This window comes from Mesoplodon densirostris, chromosome X, assembly GCF_025265405.1.
Source record: "Mesoplodon densirostris isolate mMesDen1 chromosome X, mMesDen1 primary haplotype, whole genome shotgun sequence".
Taxonomy (NCBI): Eukaryota; Metazoa; Chordata; class Mammalia; order Artiodactyla; family Ziphiidae; genus Mesoplodon; species Mesoplodon densirostris.
The window spans coordinates 86,850,123-86,869,351 of record NC_082681.1 but is presented as its reverse complement, the minus strand read 5'-3'; the positions used below and the strand labels follow the sequence as shown (position 1 = coordinate 86,869,351).

The window sequence follows — 19,229 nt, the reverse complement described above, 5'->3', positions numbered from 1 at the left end:
GTCACAAAGAAAACTACAGGCCAATATCACTGATGAACATAGATGCAAAAATCCTCAACAAAATACTAGCAAACATAATCCAACAGCACATTAAAAGGATCATACACCATGATCAAGTGGGGTTTACTCCAGGAATGCAAGGATTCTTCAATATATGCAAATCAATCAATATGATAGACCATATTAACAAGTTGAAGGAGAAAAACCATATGATCATCTCAATAGATGCAGAGAAAGCTTTCCACAAAATTCAACACCCATTTATGATAAAAACCCTGCAGAAAGTAGGCATAGAGGGAACTGTCCTCAACATAATAAAGGCCATATATGACAAACACACAGCCAACATTGTCCTCAATGGTGAAAACTGAAACCATTTCCACTAAGATCAGGAACAAGACAAGGTTGCCCACTCTCACCACTCTTATTCAACTTAGTTTTGTGAGTTTTAGCCCCAGCAATCAGAGAAGAAAAAGAAATAGAAGGAATCCAAATTGGAAAAGAAGTAGTAAAGCTGTCACTGTTTGCAGATGACATGATAATATACATAGAGAATCCTAAAGATGCTACCAGAAAACTTCTAGAGCTAATCAATGAATTTGGTAAAGGAGCAGGATACAAAATTAATGCACATAAATCTCTGACATTCCTGTACACTAATGATGAAAAATCTGAAAATGAAATCAAGAAAACACTCCCATTTACCATTGCAACAAAAAGAATAAAATATCTAGGAATAAACCTACCTAAGGTGACAAAAGACCTGTATGCAGAAAATTATAAGACACTGATGAAAGAAATTAAAGATGATAGAAACAGATGGAGAGATATACCATGCTCCTGGATTGGAAGAATCAATATTGTGAAAATGACTCTACTACCCAAAGCAATCTACAGATTCAATGCAATCCCTATCAAACTACCACTGGCATTTTTCACAGAAATAGAACAAAAAATTTCAAAATTTGTTTGGAATAACAAAAGACCCCGAATAGCCAAAACAATCTTTAGAACGAAAAACGGAGCTGGAGGAATCAGGCTCCCTGACTTCAGACAATACTACAAAGCTACAGTAATCAAGACAGTGTGGTACTGGCACAAAAACAGAAAGATAGATCAATGGAACAGAAGAGCAAAACCAGAGATAAACCCACGCACATATGGTCAACTTATCTTTGATAAAGGAGGCAGGAATGTACAGTGGAGAAAGGACAGCCTCTTTAATAAGTGGTGATGGGAAAACTGGACAGGGACATGTAAAAGTATGAGATGAGATCATTCCCTAACACCTTACACAAAAATAAGCTCAAAATGGATTAAAGACCTAAATGTAAGGCCAGAAACTATCAAACTCTTAGAGGAAAACATAGGCAGAACACTCTATGACATAAATCACAGCAAGATTCTTTGGACCCACCTCCTAGAACAATGGAAATGAAAACAAAGATAAACAAATGGGACCTAATGAAACTTCAAAACTTTTGCACAGCAAAGGAAACCGTAAACAAGAGCAAAAGGCAACCCTCAGAATGGGAGAAAATATGTGCAAATGAAGCAACTGACAAAGGATTAATCTCCAAAATTTATAGGCAGCTCATGCATCTCAATATGAAAAACACAAACAACCCAATCCAAAAATGGGCAGAAGACTTAAATAGGCATTTCTCCAAAGAAGATATACAGACTGCCAACAAACACATGAAAGAATGCTCAACATCATTAATCATTAGAGAAATGCAAATCAAAACTACAATGAGATATCATCTCACACCATTCAGAATGGCAATCATCAAGAAATCTAGAAACAATAAATGCTGGAGAGCGTGTGGAGAAAAGGGAACACTCTTGCACTGCTGGTGCGAATGTGAATTGGTACAGCCACTATGGAGAACACTATGGAGGTTCCTTAAAAAACTAAAAATAGAACTACCATATGACCCAGCAATCCCACTACTAGGCATATACCCTGAGAAAACCATAATTCAAAAAGAGACATATGCCAAAATGTTCATTGCAGCTCTATTCACAATAGCCCGGAGATGGAAACCACCTAAGTGTCCACCATCCGATGAATGGATAAAGAAGATGTGGCACATATATACAATGGAATATTGCTCAGCCATAAAAAGAAATACAATTGAGCTATTTGTAATGAGGTGGATAAACCTAGAGTCTGTCATACAGAGTGAAGTAAGTCAGAAAGAGAAAGACAAATACTGTATGCTAACACATATATATGGAATTAAAAAAAATGTCATGAAGAACCTAGGGGTAAAACGGGAATAAAGACACAGACCTACTTGAGAATGGACTTGAGGATATGGGGAGGGGGAAGGGTAAGCTGTGACAAAGCGAAAGAGAGGCATGGACATATATACACTACCAAACGTGGGGTAGATAGCTAGTGGGAAGCAGCCGCATAGCACAGGGAGATCAGCTCGGTGCTTTATGACTGCCTGGAGGGGTGGGATGTGAAGGGTGGGAGGGAGGGAGATGCATGAGGGAAGGGATGTGGGAACAGATGTATATGTATGACTGATTCACTTTGTTATAAAGCAGAAACTAATAAAAAAAATAAAAGAAATAAAAGCCAGCTAAATTTTCTTTGTTAGTTTTATCCCTTAGTATAGTTATTTTTTTTTATTTTGCAAAAATAGCTTTTTAAAGCTATAGGGGATGGGTAAATTCAATGAGAAGAGAGAAAAAAACCCTCTATATTATGGAGAGTAATAAACTAGCACTAAAAATACTGGGTTTTATTATTCGACCCTGTTACTATATTTCTGTATGACTCATACTTCCTGTCCACAGTTTAGTATATATAAAAAAGGAAAACACTATCTACCTCCTACTTTTCAGCAAACAATATGGAACTTATTTAGGTAGAAGGTCTGTTTAATGTTTTATGCTAAAGAATAATACTATGTGAATATAAGATCACTTCAATTTGTTATATATGAAGAAATACAGATAAATTTTAAAATGACCTTATAAAACAGAATTTCGAAGTTTTCTCTGCTAGTTCACTAAGAGTAATGAATTTTACTCCTTTTTTAAAAGTTCTTATTTATTACAAAATCAGATTGGGTTAAATTACTATGAAATGACAAATATTGCATATGTTCTATTTTGTATGTAATATATTTAAAAAGCTATTTTCACCTTAAAGTTTAAGGTAAAGCATAAAATGAAACTTTTCTTTTTTAGGTATTTCTTTGAAAATTATTTTGAAAGCAGTATGTTCTCTGACTAATGAGAATTATCTGAGGAACTAGTCATTAGCTTTTTCCCTTGATACATGAATTTTCTTCCATAAAGAAAGAACAATGACACAATAGAACCCCCAATACAATCCTGTAAGTGGGTTACTAAAAAACCTCTTAAAGTGAAGGGTTATTTTATTATGAGATTAATTTAAAAATTACAATTTTCTGTTGCTCTACACTGAAACAAATCAGTTATAAAGTTAGTGAAACTTAGATTGGACATGACTGAACTGAAAAATTCCCAAACAATCATAAAGAAGTTGTTTCCCAATCCCACAGCTGAGATAGGAACCTTTAGACCATAGTTTTTGAGAATAGAGACTGCTTAGAGGAAGGGTTAGCTCACTATGAGAAACTCAAACTATACATAAAAATGTAAAAATGAAAGAAAAAAAATCACCCCAAAACCCACCACCCATACATATGTTTTTCAGGAGGTATGGCAATCATTTTATATTCCCGTAGTTTTTAGAACTACATGTTAGATTACCTCTATAAAAGCAAAATTATAACATATGTGCATGCTTTGAAAAGGGACAGTCTTTAAAAACAAAAAAGCAATTGAAACTCAGGTTTATAGTTCTCCAAAAAGAATGCTCGGACCAAAGAAAGGTCAATAAAAAGGAATTGGTATTTACACCTGTTTAAGGAAATTCAGAGTACTGAAATTCATACCTGTCCACTAAGACATATTCTTTATTCTCAAGAACATTTTCAAAGTCCATGTGATACAGGCTGAAAAGGAGATCTGGCTTGGAGACAGTCCAGGGTGGAACCAAAGATTACACCTTAAGTCAGTGGACTGCAAATTTTATTAGGCATTAGACTTTGCTGCAAAGCTTGCAATATAAACATATCCCAGGTCCCATGCCTCAGAGACTCTGATCCAGAATGTCTGTGGTGAATTCTACATGATACTTGTTTCACCACCTCCCAGACCTTCACTTTGAGAAACATTACAAGAAAACCACATAAATACATTTCTCTATGCTTCTGTTCCCAAGGGCTTTAATGTGTAAATATTCTTTCTTTGAGATACAAGACTCAGATTTAGCACATATCATTAATTTAATTTAACCATGTTTCAGATTTTCCATATACTTAGGAAGTATATGATCATTTTATAACTAGAACCATATGTGTAGTACTGACAAAGCAATTTGGGATTTATTACTTGACATTACAACTTGAGCATTACCCTTTTATGGGAAAATAACATCCTCTTAATTTTCATTTGATTAGTATGATTTTTCTTTATGATATGAACACAATATCATAAAAATGTTAAAAATTGCATTTTTTTAAACCCAGAGAGTTAATGAAGCTAAAATACGAAAGAAAAATTACAGGACATGTGATTCTAATTCATCCTCCCTCAGTCTCTCTGTACTAGAACTGCTAAACTCATAATTACCACTTTACTTAGTCAACATATTTTTATGTAAATTCCATATTATTTGCTCAATGAATCACGCCTAAGATAATAATCAGGCTTCTCCTACCTATTTCCGTACCAATAATGGCCCACTGTCTATTTTTGGCAAAGCTCCCATTCATCTCCCTCTTTATAGCCTATATCCTTATATAGGCAAGGAATTAGTTTCATCAACTCTAACCCATGCCCCCTCCCCAATCCCATCTCAGTCCTTTGGTCAATAGTAAAAACTGCTGCAAAAAAGTCCAGTCAGTGACAAAGATACAGGATCTGGCTTAAAGAAGTCACTGGTGACTTTTTTGAAAACATATACAGTCATTTTAAATGGCTTTAAGTTAGGAAATCCATGGAAATTAATATATAAACATTCCATAGTATACCTTTCTAACACACTGATGGGATCAGCTAAAATGAAATCCTCCTCTGAGTGGACTTGACAAAAAATAGGCAAATTGTGTCAATGCTCTTGACTGTGTTAAAATTGTATACATATGACAAAAAAAAATGTTTAGAGAAAGCTAGTCAAGTTGAGCCAAAGCTGGCTGTATCCCAAAGTTAAGTAGAAATGTGTTACCACCCAAACACCCATTTTCACAGTTCAAGCCTTCACAAGCTTTCCCTGTCTTTCTGAAAATTGGACACAATCAACCTAAGAGGAAATGTTAGCATGGTGGAAGGTTGTTGATTAGCAAGGCTAAATCTTTTTTCTCTCATATCTGTTTTTTTTTTAAATTCAGCTTTGTTGAGGTATAATTGACAATTAAAATTATATGTATTTTAACAGTGTAACTTGGTGTTTTTATATGTGTATACATTGTGAAATAACCACAATCAAACTAATTAGTATATGTATTACCTCAAATAGTTACCTAAATTTTTTGTGGTGAGACCACTTAAGATCTACCCTGTTGGGCCTCCCTGGTGGCACAGTGGTTGAGAGTCCGCCTGCCGATGCAGGGGATACGGGTTCGTGCCCCGGTCTGGGAGGATCCCATATGCTGCGGAGCGGCTGGGCCCGTGAGCCATGGCCGCTGGGCCTGCGCATCCGGAGCCTGTGCTCCGCAACGGGAGAGGCCACAGCAGTGAGAGGCCCGCATACAGCAAAAAGAAAAAAAAAAAAAAGATCTACCCTGTTAACAAATTTCAAGTATACAAAAGTATACAACACAGTATTGTTAACTATAGTCACTATATTAGATCTCCAGAACTTATAGATCTTGCATAACTGAAACTTTGTAAACTTTGACAAACATTTCATCACTTTTCCAATCCCAAACCCTGGCAACCACCATTCTACTCTGTTACTATGAGTTTGAATATTTTAGATTCCATGTACACATGAGGTTATACAATATTTGTCTTACTGTGGCTGGATTATTTCACTTATAATGTCCTCCAGGTTTAACCATGTTGTCACAAGTGTCAGGATTTCATGCTTTTTTAAGGCCATTACTATTCCATTTTGCATGTGTGTGTGTGTGTGTGTATCATATTTTCTTTTTTTAACATCTTTATTACAGTATAATTGCTTTACAATTGTGTGTTAGTTTCTGCCTTATAACAAAGTGAATCAATTATACATATACATATGTCCCCTTATCTCTTCCCTCTTGCATCTCGCTCCCTCCCACCCACCCCATTGCATCCCTCTAGGTGGTCACAAATCACCTAGCTGATCTCCCAGTGCTATGCAGCTGCTTCCCACTAGCTATGGATTTTACGTTTGGTAGTGTATATATGTCCATGCCACTCTCTCACTTTGTCCCAGTTTACCCTGCCCCATCCTTGTATCCTCAAGTCCATTCTCTAGTAGGTCTGTGTCTTTATTCACGTCTTGCCCTTAGGTCCTTCATGAACTTTTTTTTTTAGATTCCATATATATGTGTTAGCATATAGTGTTTGTTTTTCTCTTTCTGACTTACTTCACTATGTATGGCAGACTCTATGTCCATCCACCTCACTACAGATAACTCAATTTCCTTTCTTTTTATGGCTGAGTAATATTCCATTGTATACATGTGCCACAGCTTCTTTATCCATTCATCTGTTGATGGACACTTAGGTTGCTTCCATGTCCTGGCTACTGTAAATAGAGCTGCAATGAACATTGTGGTACATGACTCTTTTTGAGTTATGGTTTTCTCAGGGTATATGCCCAGTAGTGGGACTGCTGGCTCTATGGTGGTTCTTTTTTTAGTTTTTTAAGGAACCTCCATTCTGTTGTCCATAGTGGCTGTATCAATTTACATTCCCACCAACAGTACAAGAGGGTTCCCTTTTCTCCACACCCTCTCCAGCATTTATTGTTTGTATATATTTTGATGATTGCCATTCTGACCAGTGTGAGATGACATCTCATTCTAACAGGTGTGACATGATATTTCATTGTGGTTTTGATTTGCATTTCCCTAATGAATAGTGATGTTGGACATATTTTCACATACGTTTTGGCCTTTTGGAGGTCTTCTTTAAAGAAATATGTATTCAGTTACTTTGCTCATATTTTAATCAATATATTCTGGGTTTTTTTACTCTGAGTTATGATTTCTTTATATATTTTTAATATTTGCTACTTATCAGATATATGGTTTGTAAATATTTTCTCCCATTCTGTAGGTTACCTTTCATTCTGTTGATTGTTTCCTTTGCTGTTCAGAAGCTTTTTTATTTGATGCAATCCCACTTATCTCTCTGCTTTTGTTGCATGTGCTTTCGGTGTCTTATTTAAAAAGTCATTGCCAAGACTAATATTAAGGATATTTTACCTTAAGTTTTCTTCTGGTCATTTACTGTTTCAGGTGTTATGCTCAAGTCTGTAATCAATTTTGAGTTGATTTTTGTATATGATGTGGGATAACAGTCCAATTCCATTCTTTTGCATGGGATATCCAGCTTTACCAGCATCATTTATTGAAGAGATTATCATTTGCCCACTGTGTGTTCTCAGCACACTTGTTAAAGGGTCAGTTGACTGTAAATGCATTGATTTACTTCTGGGCTCTCTATTTTGTTCCATTGATCTATATGTCTATCTTAACACCAGTACCATACAGTTTTAATATTTATAGCTTTGCAATTGTAACTTATTTCTTAAATCACTTTTTTTTTGTGGTATGCGGGCCTCTCACTGTTGTGGCCTTTCCCGTTGTGGAGCACAGTCTCTGGATGTGCAGGCTCAGCGGCCATGGCTCACGGGCCTAGCCACTCCACAGCATGTGGGATCTTCCCGGACCAGGGCACAAATCGGTGTCCTCTGCATTGGCAGGCGGACTCTCAACCACTGCGCCACCCGGGAAGCCCTTAAATCACCTTTTAATACGGGCAAAATAAAGCCTTCTAAAGGCTCAGGTCAGCTTTCTTGGCTACTTTTCTTTGCCCATGTGGCTTGTTCTAGAAATGTAGAATTTTAAAATGTTTGCTAGGTTCCTGTAATGGACCAGCCGCAAATTTTGGCCTTGTCTCCAATAAGGAGTAAATCTTTGACTGCAAATGAGAGCTAGCAACTGATTGCAAAGAATTTAATGCTGCTATTTTCATCTCTTTAGAAGTTATTTTCCCAATGCAGCACTTATCAAGGTCTCATTACTTTTTTATGCACTCATTTAACAAGTGGCACTTGCTATGGGGAAGTTGCACTGTAATTGTTGTTATTAACCTAAAGCAATAAGATGGTCTCATTTATTTGTCTTGCTCAGCAACACAAGTCTAGCTACTTCCTAAAATATAGTCAAAGGAAACCCTCTTCCTGTGCCATATCAGAATGTTATTTATTCTGTTATATTGTGAGAAGTTTAAAAACAATGGAACCAAACTAAAAGTGTATATGTATAACTGATTCACTTTGTTATAAAGCAGAAACTAATACACAATTGTAAAGCAATTATACTCCAATAAAGATGTTAAAAAAATAATGAGGGAGGGAGATATAAAACTTTTGCAAGGCATAATTTCAGTTTGAGCTTTAATATAGACAAGGATGACTTTGAGTTTTTTAAATTGCCAGATTATGGACAAAATTTTCTGAAACTTAATATTTTAACAATACAGTATAGATAACAAAATGGCTGTGTTCACTTGCCAAAGGGCTATATAACTCAAAATTGTAAAGAAAGCACTCTGGTAGGAAAGTAGTTGGGAGATGTTACCCAAAATATTCAGGTAGATATAATAGGAGCTCTTTATTCTGTTTAAAGTTAGCTCTCCAACAATGCTGTGTAAGCCAAGTCTTTTGCTTATACCATGTATGACCTAAAAATCTAATAATGTCAAGAATATGGAAGAAAGTTCAGAGGAAGAAAGTCAAGAATATTTGAGAATGGCTAATATTGTAGGCATAAAAATTTATAATACCATAATAATTTTCTTTATAAAAGCCACCTTGAGGGCTTCCCTGGTGGCGCAGTGGTTGAGAGTCCGCCTGCCGATGCAGGGGACACGGGTTCGTGCCCCGGTCTGGGAAAATCGCACATGCCGCGGAGTGGCTGGGCCCGTGAGCCATGGCCGTTGGGCCTGTGCGTCCGGAGCCTGTGCTCCGCAACGGGAGAGGCCACAACAGTGAGAGGCCCATATACCGCAAAAAAAAAAAAAAAAAAAAAAAGCCACCTTGATTATGCACCAATGTGACAGATTAGTAAAATGCACTGTAAGCATATTAGTGGATAGTTCAGTATGTGTGTGATCTCACATGCTCTCTTTTGCCAATGTTTAAAACAATCTACACAAGGAGAAAATTCCCCCTTGTTCATAAATCTCAAGTAACATAGAGAAAGAGAAAATTGGATAAAGGTAAAGGCTTTCTAGCTGCTTATTACAGTCTCTTGTGTCATTTGCCTTGATTGCTGTCATTGGCTTTAAATAACGTGCTGCTCTGTTTATTCTATGTCTGCCTGCTTTTTTTTGATGAATGTTGGAACTTTAAAAAGTATAGGAAGATCCAAACAAAACAAAACAAAGCAAATAAAGCCCTCTACATATATTTTGAGGAATTTAAACCTGTCACAATGCTATATAAATCAACAAGGAATTCAAAACCCTTAAAAATATTTTTGAGCCAAGAACAGCGCTTTCAGGAATCAGGAAGTTAAGGACCTTTTCAGTATTTTAAATTTGGAATAGTTCATGATAAAAAAAAGTGTGTAGGGAAATATTATTGCATTCCTGAAAATTTACTAGTTTTCCTTTCCTAAGAATATGTTTTAAACCAAATTAAGCCAATGTCAATTTATTTGGAAAGGTGGTTCTTCCACTATGGCATCAAAACCCAGAAAAATTACCTATGATTTCTTATATTGTTTTGGAAAAGACATTAATATAAAAGTTGATATTCTTCTATAGTTTCACTTTGCCAATAATAATAGGAATAAGGTTATCTAAAATATACATGCTTTGCTCTATAAAAGGTGTCAAAGATAAACAAACCTAGACTCTAGTTAAAGTGGTAAGGACAGATTTTTTTTCTCAGCTTTATTATGATATAATTGACATATAGCAATGCATAGATTTAAGGTGTACAACATAATGACTTGACCTTCATATATTATGAAATGATTACCACAGTAAATTTAGTTAACATCCACCATCTCATATAAACACAAAAAACTCAAAAAGAAAAAGAAGAAAAATACTTTGTTTTCCCTTGTGATGGGAATTCTTGGAATCTACTCTCTTAACAACTTTCAAATATACTAATACAGCAGTGTTAACTATAGTCATCATGTTGTACATTACATCCCCAGAACTTATTCATCTCATAACTAGAAGTCTATAACTTTTGATGACTTTTACCCAATTCCCCACCCCTTATCCCCCACTAACCACAAATCTGATCTCTTCTTCTATGAGTTTGTACATATGACAGATATATTCATCTGTCATTGGACACTGAGGTTATTTCCATATCTTGTCTATTGTAAATAATGCTGCTATGAACATGGGGGCATGCAGCTATCTCTTAGACATAGTGTTTTTATATCCTTCAGATATATTCCCAGAAGTGAAATTACCAGATCATATGGTAGTTCTATTTTTAATTTTTTGAAGAATCTGCATACTATTTTCCATAATGGCTGTAACAATTTGCAATTCCACCAACAGTGCACAAGCGTTCCCTTTTCTCCACATCCTTGCTGACATTTGCTATTTCTTGTCTTTAATGACAGTTATTTTAACATGGCATGAGGAGATATTGTGGTTTTTACTTGCATTTCCATAATTATCACTAATGTTGAGCACCTTTCTTGTGCCTATTGGCCATTCATATATTTTCTTTGGAAAAATGTCTATTCAGGTCTTTTTCCCGTTTTCTATTTATTTATTTATTTATTTATTTATTTATTTTTGCTACTGAGTTGTATGAGTTATTTGTATATTTTGGATGGTAACTCCTTATCAGATATATGTTTTTCAAATATTTATCTCATTCCATATATTTTCTTTTCTTTTAGTTGATCATGTATTTTGGTGTCCAGCATCTTTTTAGTTTGATGTAGTCCCACTTGTTTATATTTGATTTTATTGCTTGAGCTTTAGATGTCATATCCAAAAAATAATTACTAAGACCCATTTCAAGGAGCTTTTTTCTTCTGCTTTCTTCTAGAAGTTTTATGGTTTCTAGTCTTACATTTAAGTCTTTATCCCATTTCAAGTTAATTTTTGTGAGTGGTATGATACAGTGGTAGTTTTATTCTTTTACAGTGAATATACGTTTTTTTCCCAGCACCATTTATTTTAGAGATTGTCTTTTAAATTATGAATATAGTATTGCAATAAATAAGAGTCCAGTGTTAACTAAACTCAAATTTGATTTGTGCAGAGGTAATAGGGTATTTTAAAAGGAGAATGAGGGGATAGCAAGAGGATTGAGTAGAGGCTTAATAGAGTTAGGAAAATGAAAATTTACAAAAAAAGGAAAGGATTGGGGTAATCCATGTGAAATCTACCTGGATTTGTTAACTGGTGCTTCTTGAAGTTAGATTCCTTCCCTCCCACGCAGATCTGGACAGGTCTTCCATTTTAAGGCTTTGACTGAAAAAAACAGTAAATTCTTTGAGAAGCTTTTTGTTTTCTCAAGTAGGCACTTTAAGGGGGACAAGAGTTATCCTAGGGATGTAGCCTGGAGCTGTTAGAAACTATGTTAGTATTTATTCAAGTGTTTTTATAGGTCAACTTTGAGGTCTAGTTGATAAGAGGGCTCAGAGGAGCCTAGCTAGAGTTTGGTTGAGGAGATATTCTTTGTCAAAGGTCTTGTAAGTAAATATATATTCATATGAATAACTTTACCACGAGCAAGTACTTCAATTTATAAAGAACTTTAAATGACAGACATTCCTTTGTTCCATATCTCTTCTGAGAACTGAGCAGTAAACAAAACAGACAGTCCTTGCTCTCAAGGAACTCACATTCTAGTGAAGGGACAAACTGATAAGCAAATAAACAAGTAAGTATATAATATAATATCAGGTTGTAGTACGAATTATGAAAAATAAGAGAGGTAAGGGCAAAGAGAAAGATGTGATGTGGATAGTCAGTATTACAAAGGACCATAAAAATTACATTTGAAGTTAATGGAGTCTGCCATAGGAAGATCTGGTGGAAATACATACCAGGCAATTGGAACAGTGAATGCAAAAGCTCTGAGGCTGGTGTGAACTCAGTGTTTTAGAGAACAGAAAGGCCCACTAGCTGGAATAAATTGAGCAAGGAGGAGAGCATTACAACCTATAGTCAGCAGGCGATCAAGCACCAGATCATAGAGGGCCTTGTAGGCTTGTTACATGTGTGTCAAATTCATCAAAACTGACAACCAGAATTTGTTATCTGAGGTGATGTGCATGAGGGAGTTCATCCTCCCACATGGTGGGTTGATGTGAAACTTTGTTCAGTAGGGAGGTAAACCCATAAACACAGAGTACCAGACAATGAGCTATGTATGTATTATGGATGATAATGAACTACTGTAACTCTGATTCTTCAGGAAGCCTAGTCTTAGAACTGCTTAGGCCCAGGATGACTAGATGGTTGTCAAAATGGTTCCCATGATAGCTAAGTTTTCTGTTCAATTTAATAATAAATCCTCTTCCTTGAAGAGGGGCAAGCATAAGTACTCTTTGTGATTTTAAGTGGTCTATCACAGGCCACCTTGTATGGTTTATTGGTCCTCTATTTTTTATTCTGTATGTATGTACTTTTCTCTTATTTAATTAGAATAAAAATGATGGTCTCCAAGAATTTTAGTTTCTCTCTGCTTGCCTAACATAGTGCTTTGATTAGGCAGCTGCAGAAGTCTAGCAGAAAAGAGGCCTAGAGCAGATTTGAAGGTCCTCTGTGTAACCAAATAGGCTACAAATAGACAAACACATGGATAGTTAATTACCTTAGAAGTCTCTCCAGATGATGGATGTCAAATGGCCCAAGTAAGTGCAGTTATAATTGGCATATAAGTGAAATAATTTTGATATAAGCCCCAGACAGCATTCTGCAACTATCAATATTTACAAGAAAGTCTGTGTTAGCCAGTGCTATGGTCTGATTTATTTTATCATTTTTTTTTCAATTTTCAGAAATGTCCTTTTCCAAATGGTTTAACCATAAGTACTGGGTTTTTTTTTTTTGTCTACTGAGTGATTTCAATGTAAGAAATATGTATATCTACAGGCCTTGCATTCAACTTTATACCATAATATTTTAAAGCTAATAACTGGACAGTAAAACAATTTTCTCTATGCTATGACTAATTTTTTGTCACCAATTTGCTGTGATTTCTCTCTATAGTGAAGATTGTACCTTACTTTTATAATACAGTACTTTTGGATTCCTCCTAACATGATGTGTGGTAAAACAGTCTAAATAATTACAGATTTCTAAATACTATGATAAACAGAAAATGAATAAAACATCCTAATATACAACAATAGGACAATTTTGAAGTAAATTCTAGTATATTAATTCAATATCATATCCTATAGCTATTAAATTTATGTTGAAAAATAACTAGTCCCAACTTGAGAAAATTTTAAAAAGATAAATTTGTATGTATATTATAATCATACTTATGTAAAAAGGAAAATTTTTAAGTATTTAAAGAATGGGAGAAAATACAGTGGAGTTAAATTTAATATTAATAGTGATTCTGTGATGCAGAACTATGAGTGCTTTTAATTCCTTCTACTTGTTTTAACTTTTAAAATTTTGTATAATTAGGATATATTGCTTAATAGGGGATAAAAACAAAATCTTTAATCAAAACGTAGAAAGTCTAAGGATACCTTTCTTCCTAAACACACTAATTTATGATATGAGGCTCATATGGTTTTGTTGTCTACCTATAAACAGGATTGCACATTTTGTTATTCCTTACCAAATCCTCAATTCTTCTAGTTTCCTCCAACATCTAGATACAACTCTCCAAACGAATGTTACTAATTTTGCTCCCTCTCCATTGACTTGGCATCATTCATAACTAAAACCGGATTGCTCAGATCCTTATTAGGACTTTCTATAGAAGATATGTGAGCAGAAGTTTAATATCTGGAAATCTTCTCCCAACACCTAGAAATCTCAACTGGTTGTCCTCTGGACACAGAAAATGAGTTTATAGTCTGCTCTGGCCATTAATCTTTGTCTTTCCTTTCATAACCTACAACATCATTGAAATGCCTGGGGGTTTGCACTATCTAGAAAATGTCCTCTACTACCAAGTCCCAACAGATAGTTCAGCTGACCTTTACTGAATGAAAGGTGATCAAATGAAAAACTCATATTTTTCAAAAGAAAGAAGAATTTCTCTTCTGTCCTTGAACAAGAGGAGGAACTGACAAAGACTCTGCCATTGACTAGACTTTACATAGACACTTCTGAGTCCTTTTTTAAACTAGGCCTCATCTTTGGGCCCTGTATTTGGCCTGCCTAGTCCAGTTGTAGCAAAAATCATGCTAAGTCAGTTTAGAGACGATCCCCCACCCTTGATATCTGATCACCCTGGCCTTCTTTTAGCACTAATCCTGTTAAGTTGATTTAGGAAGAAATCCCCGACCCTTAATGTATTATTTTAGTAATATTCTATTTAATGATCCCCTCATTCTGCTCACTAGCTATAAATCCCCAGTTGTCTTAGCTATATTCAGAGTTGTGGATGATCTCTCTCCTTTATTTTGATAGCCTTGACAACGATAGCAAATATCCTGAAAAAAGTCTTCCTTACTGTTTTAACAGGTATAAGAATATATTTTCTTTAATTAAAACAAACAATATCACAGAAAGAGTTGTATACTTAATTTATTCTGAAGGAGAATAAATAAACTGTGACTTTGAGTTTACACTGAACATATTTTAATGAATAAGAATGTATGGAGGTTCCTTAAAAAACTAAAAATAGAACTACCATATGATGCAGCAATCCCACTACTGGGCATATACCCTGAGAAAACTATAATTCAAAAAGAGTCATGTACCAAAATGTTCATTGCAGCTCTATTTACAATAGCCCGGAGATGGAAACAACCTACGTGTCCATCATCCGATGAATGGATAAAGAAGATGTGGCACATATATACAATGGAATATTACTCAGACATAAAAAGAAACGAAATTGAGCTATTTGTAATGAGGTGGATAGGCCTAGAGTCTGTCATACAGAGTGAAGTAAGTCAGAAAGAGAAAGACAAATACCGTATGCTAACACATATATATGGAATTTAAGAAAAAAAAATGTCATGAAGAACCTAGGGGTAAAACAGGAATAAAGACACAGACCTACTTGAGAATGGACTTGAGGATATGGGGTGGGGGAAGGGTAAGCTGTGACAAAGCGAGAGAGAGGCATGGACATATATACACTACCAAACGTAAGGTAGAGAGCTAGTGGGAAGCAGCAACATAGCACAGGGAGATCAGCTCGGTGCTTTGTGACTGCCTGGAGGGGTGGGATAGGGAGGGTGAGAAGGAGAGAGACGCAAGAGGGAAGGGATATGGGAACAGATGTATATGTATAACTGATTTACTTTGTTATAAAGCAGAAACTAATACACCATTGTGAAGCAATTATACACCAATAAAGTTGTAAAAAAAAAGAATGTGTGTACTAATCAATACTAAAGTGGGAAACACAGGAAACAAATTGTATGATTCCAAAATTAAGAATTTTTCTAGAAAAAAAAGTTGGAAAATTATCGCAGATGCATTCTAAGATAGTCATTCAGAAAAATCATTGAAGGGCAAGAGGTAGGACTGAACCAAATCACAAAATTCTACCTGGTGTCAGAAACTTTCTACATGGTATTAGTTAAAGTCTTAGTTTTGACTAACAGATTGCCACAAAATATAAGCAAACAGCCTTTTTAAGTTAAAGTGCCCTAGGTTATTTTCCATAATGTTTACTCAAGTTACTTTCTTTCCCTAATTAACTCAGAAACTCATTTTATATAACATTTGATATCATTTATATCTCACGAAATTCAAGTTCGCCTTTATTAAAAATGCTGTGACATACATACATATGTATGTCATATGTGTTCATGCAAGACAGGGAAAGGCCATTCTTATTAACACATTGCTATTCTTAGTAATTAACTCCAAAAAAGCCTAAGTTTTGTATAGAGATTCTTCTTTATCCTCAACTGTCAAATGATGCAAAGAAGATGAAACTAAATTAATTAAATGTACCCCCTAAATGTCTTCAGAATACAGTGGGAAGTGCTGATTAAATCTGGTGAAGTGCCATGCATTTAAATGTGGCTCATGAAGAAAAAAAGAAAAAAAGAGATCAACTTGAAGTTTCCAATGATATAAGGGGTAAAACAGGAAAGAATTAACTGGAGAGTGATGGGGTTCAGGAAGTGCTATCCCAAAATATTGCACCTTGCCACATTGAATATTTTACGCTGAAAAAGTTTGATAAAATGGCAAAAGCAAGAAGTCACTCTGACTCCCCCCACTTCTCTGAAACAGGACATAAAACCCTCACGTGAGAGATGCCCTTCCTACACTACGAGGAAAGGAACATCTGTAGCTCCAAAGACAAAGGGACACCAAGAACAGCTTTGCCAAGACTCCCTCAGTTTACTACAATTACATCATACTCTTTAACCTATATTATTCCTCCTTGACTGTGTATTCTTCATCAAACATAGCATAAAATATGCATGTCTAAATGTTTCTTTTGGTCTTCATTTCCTTATGAAGTCTCCAGTCTCATGTGAAACTTATACTGAATAAATTTGTTGGCTTTTTACCTGTTAATCTATATTTGTCAGTTTAATTGTCAAACCCAGCCAGGGACCCTAAGAGGGTTGAGGAAAAACTTTTCCTCCCTTAGAGTTTCTGGTGACTATGAAGGGACTCCATCATCTGGAGACACCTTGCTTGGTCCAGAAGCTGCAGTCAGAGATCTTGGACCTCTGGGAACAGCTGGCAGTAGGTAAGAATTCTTACGATGTCAGTCTTTCATATCTCTGCCTGTGGCACCAGTTGAGCAAGTGTGGTAAAAGTCTTTTCTTTCCCAAATTCAGGTTAGCAAAAAAAAAAATTGTAAGAATTAGTTATTTGATTTGTAACTCCTGTGAATTTGGTTTGGGGGTACCCATTGATTATTTTCCTCCTGGGAACAGCTATTGTTTTCCTATTTATCTCTCATTTTGTGCTCTGAGGACTCAACTTGGCTTTCCACGTGTTGGGGTATGCAAGTATTGCATCTTGCATGTGCAGGTGGCTAACTGTCAGATTCAAGGCCCCAAGAATGTGGCTGGACAAAAATGTGGATTGCACCCTATTTGCAACTAAAGTCCTACTGACAATTGCCAGCTTTTAGGGAGTTAATTCTTTCTTTCTTTTGGCTATCTTGGGAGTGGGTCTGGATCTTGGGAAGCCTTCACATTTGCACCCTCTTTGGGAACAACTTTTGCATCCATGATTAGTTATTGGTTTTGGTTTTGAGTTACCTGATAGGTAAAACTTTAGTTTAAATACTTGAAATGATTTTTTTAAAGGAGCTCTAGGTCTGATGTTGGCCAAATTGGAGGCTGATATTCAGAGCCTGATAGAAATATATTTTTAAAGTTATTCCCCCCAAGCTAAAATAAAGCTATGTACTTAGAGGGAAAAGAAAGCATTGTGAAGCCTTTGTGGGAGGATTTATTAAATCATTCCAAAGACACACAACTCTGAATCTAAAACACAGGAGTCTTTTATCCATCTTAGCTTGATCTTTTCTCCCTGATATAAAGATGATGTAGCTGGATGAATGGGTCAGCCCCTTGATATCATTCAGGCTGTGAGTCAATTATTTGAGGAATTAAAAAACAACTGTCCTGAGGACGCTGCGGCCGCGTCAGTCCAGTGCAACCTGCACCCGCCTGGCTGGTCGCCCTGACCGTGCCCGAGTCACGGCCATGGCAGCCTCGCTTCTGCTGCTGCAAGGAGGAGCAAGGGGGATGAAGACAGTGCTCCTAGAAGCAGGAGTGTTTCGAGGACTTGTTTCTACAATTTCTCTCTCTGCAGAATCAGGAAAGAATGAAAAGGAATTGCCACCGAATCCCAAGAAGCAAAGTCCACCAAAAAAGTCCACGTTAGCCGCCACCCCAGCTGAGCTGTTTGACAACACCAACTACGAGAATCTCCAGCATCATGATTACAGCACATACACCTTCTTGGACCTAAACCTGGAGCTTTCAAAGTTCAGGATGCTTCAGCCCTCTTCGGGAGGAGAGTCACCTTGCCACTGAGAGCTCAGCTTAAGTCTTAACCTTCAGTGTCTTTCTGCATTCTTGTCAAAAATAAAATCCACTCAGCAGTCATGAAAAAAGAAACAAAATACAACTGTCCTTTTCTTACAAATCTTTACAAAACCTGAAAAGCAGTCCTAGAAGAAATTCAAAGTCCACCTGATGCTAATCAATCCCCAAACTTCCTCTACTCACCTAAAAATGCTTGCAGATACTGTAAAAGATCAAGACATTGGAAACATAATTAATTTTCCTGAACTTAAGAGAAAGAAGGAACATTTGAATAATAATTACCTTAGAACTCTGATAATAGGCAAATATGCCCCCAAACTCCTTTCTGGAGAAAACTTACATCCTTTCTCTGTGCCTTTGAGATGTAAATTTTCTACCATGTCTTCTCTAGGCCCTGAAAGCCATCTCTCTCTCTCTCTTTTCTTTTTTATTTGATAGATGTATATTTTATTTATTTATTTAGTTAGTTAGTTATAAAACATCTTTATTGGAGTATAATTGCTTTACAGTGTTGTGTTAGTTTCTGCTGAAATACAAACTTCAGGGAGATGATTCTCATCAGAAGGAAAAAAGAAAACAAAAGGCTATTTGGAAACTAAACACATGAAAAATCTTAAAATTCTCCACAAATATTGGTAGTTACCTATTTACCATTTGTGTCAGAAACAGTTTGAATAAAAATATAAAGATGAAATAAACTAATGAGATTTATGTTAATATACCTGACACACAGCTAAATTTATAACAAGATCTCTGTTTATGTCTGCATGTTTATCTGTCTTATATGTATGCATAAAATCC

The 19,229-nt window shown here is 35.8% G+C and overlaps 1 protein-coding gene across 1 annotated transcript; it reads left to right on the top strand.

The window, feature by feature from the left end:
* Nucleotides 1-18,083: 18,083 nt before the first annotated feature.
* On the top strand, nucleotides 18,084-18,416 carry LOC132482746 (NADH dehydrogenase [ubiquinone] flavoprotein 3, mitochondrial-like). The gene has a single exon (XM_060088110.1). It carries the CDS (start codon nucleotides 18,084-18,086, stop codon nucleotides 18,414-18,416), a length of 333 nt encoding a protein of 110 aa, XP_059944093.1.
* The last annotated feature ends 813 nt before the right edge of the window (nucleotides 18,417-19,229 follow it).

What these genes read in the sequence shown, in the direction of transcription:
- LOC132482746 (XM_060088110.1), top strand. Translation starts at nt 18,084, where the DNA reads ATGGCAGCCTCGCTTCTGCTGCTGCAAGGAGGAGCAAGGGGGATGAAG.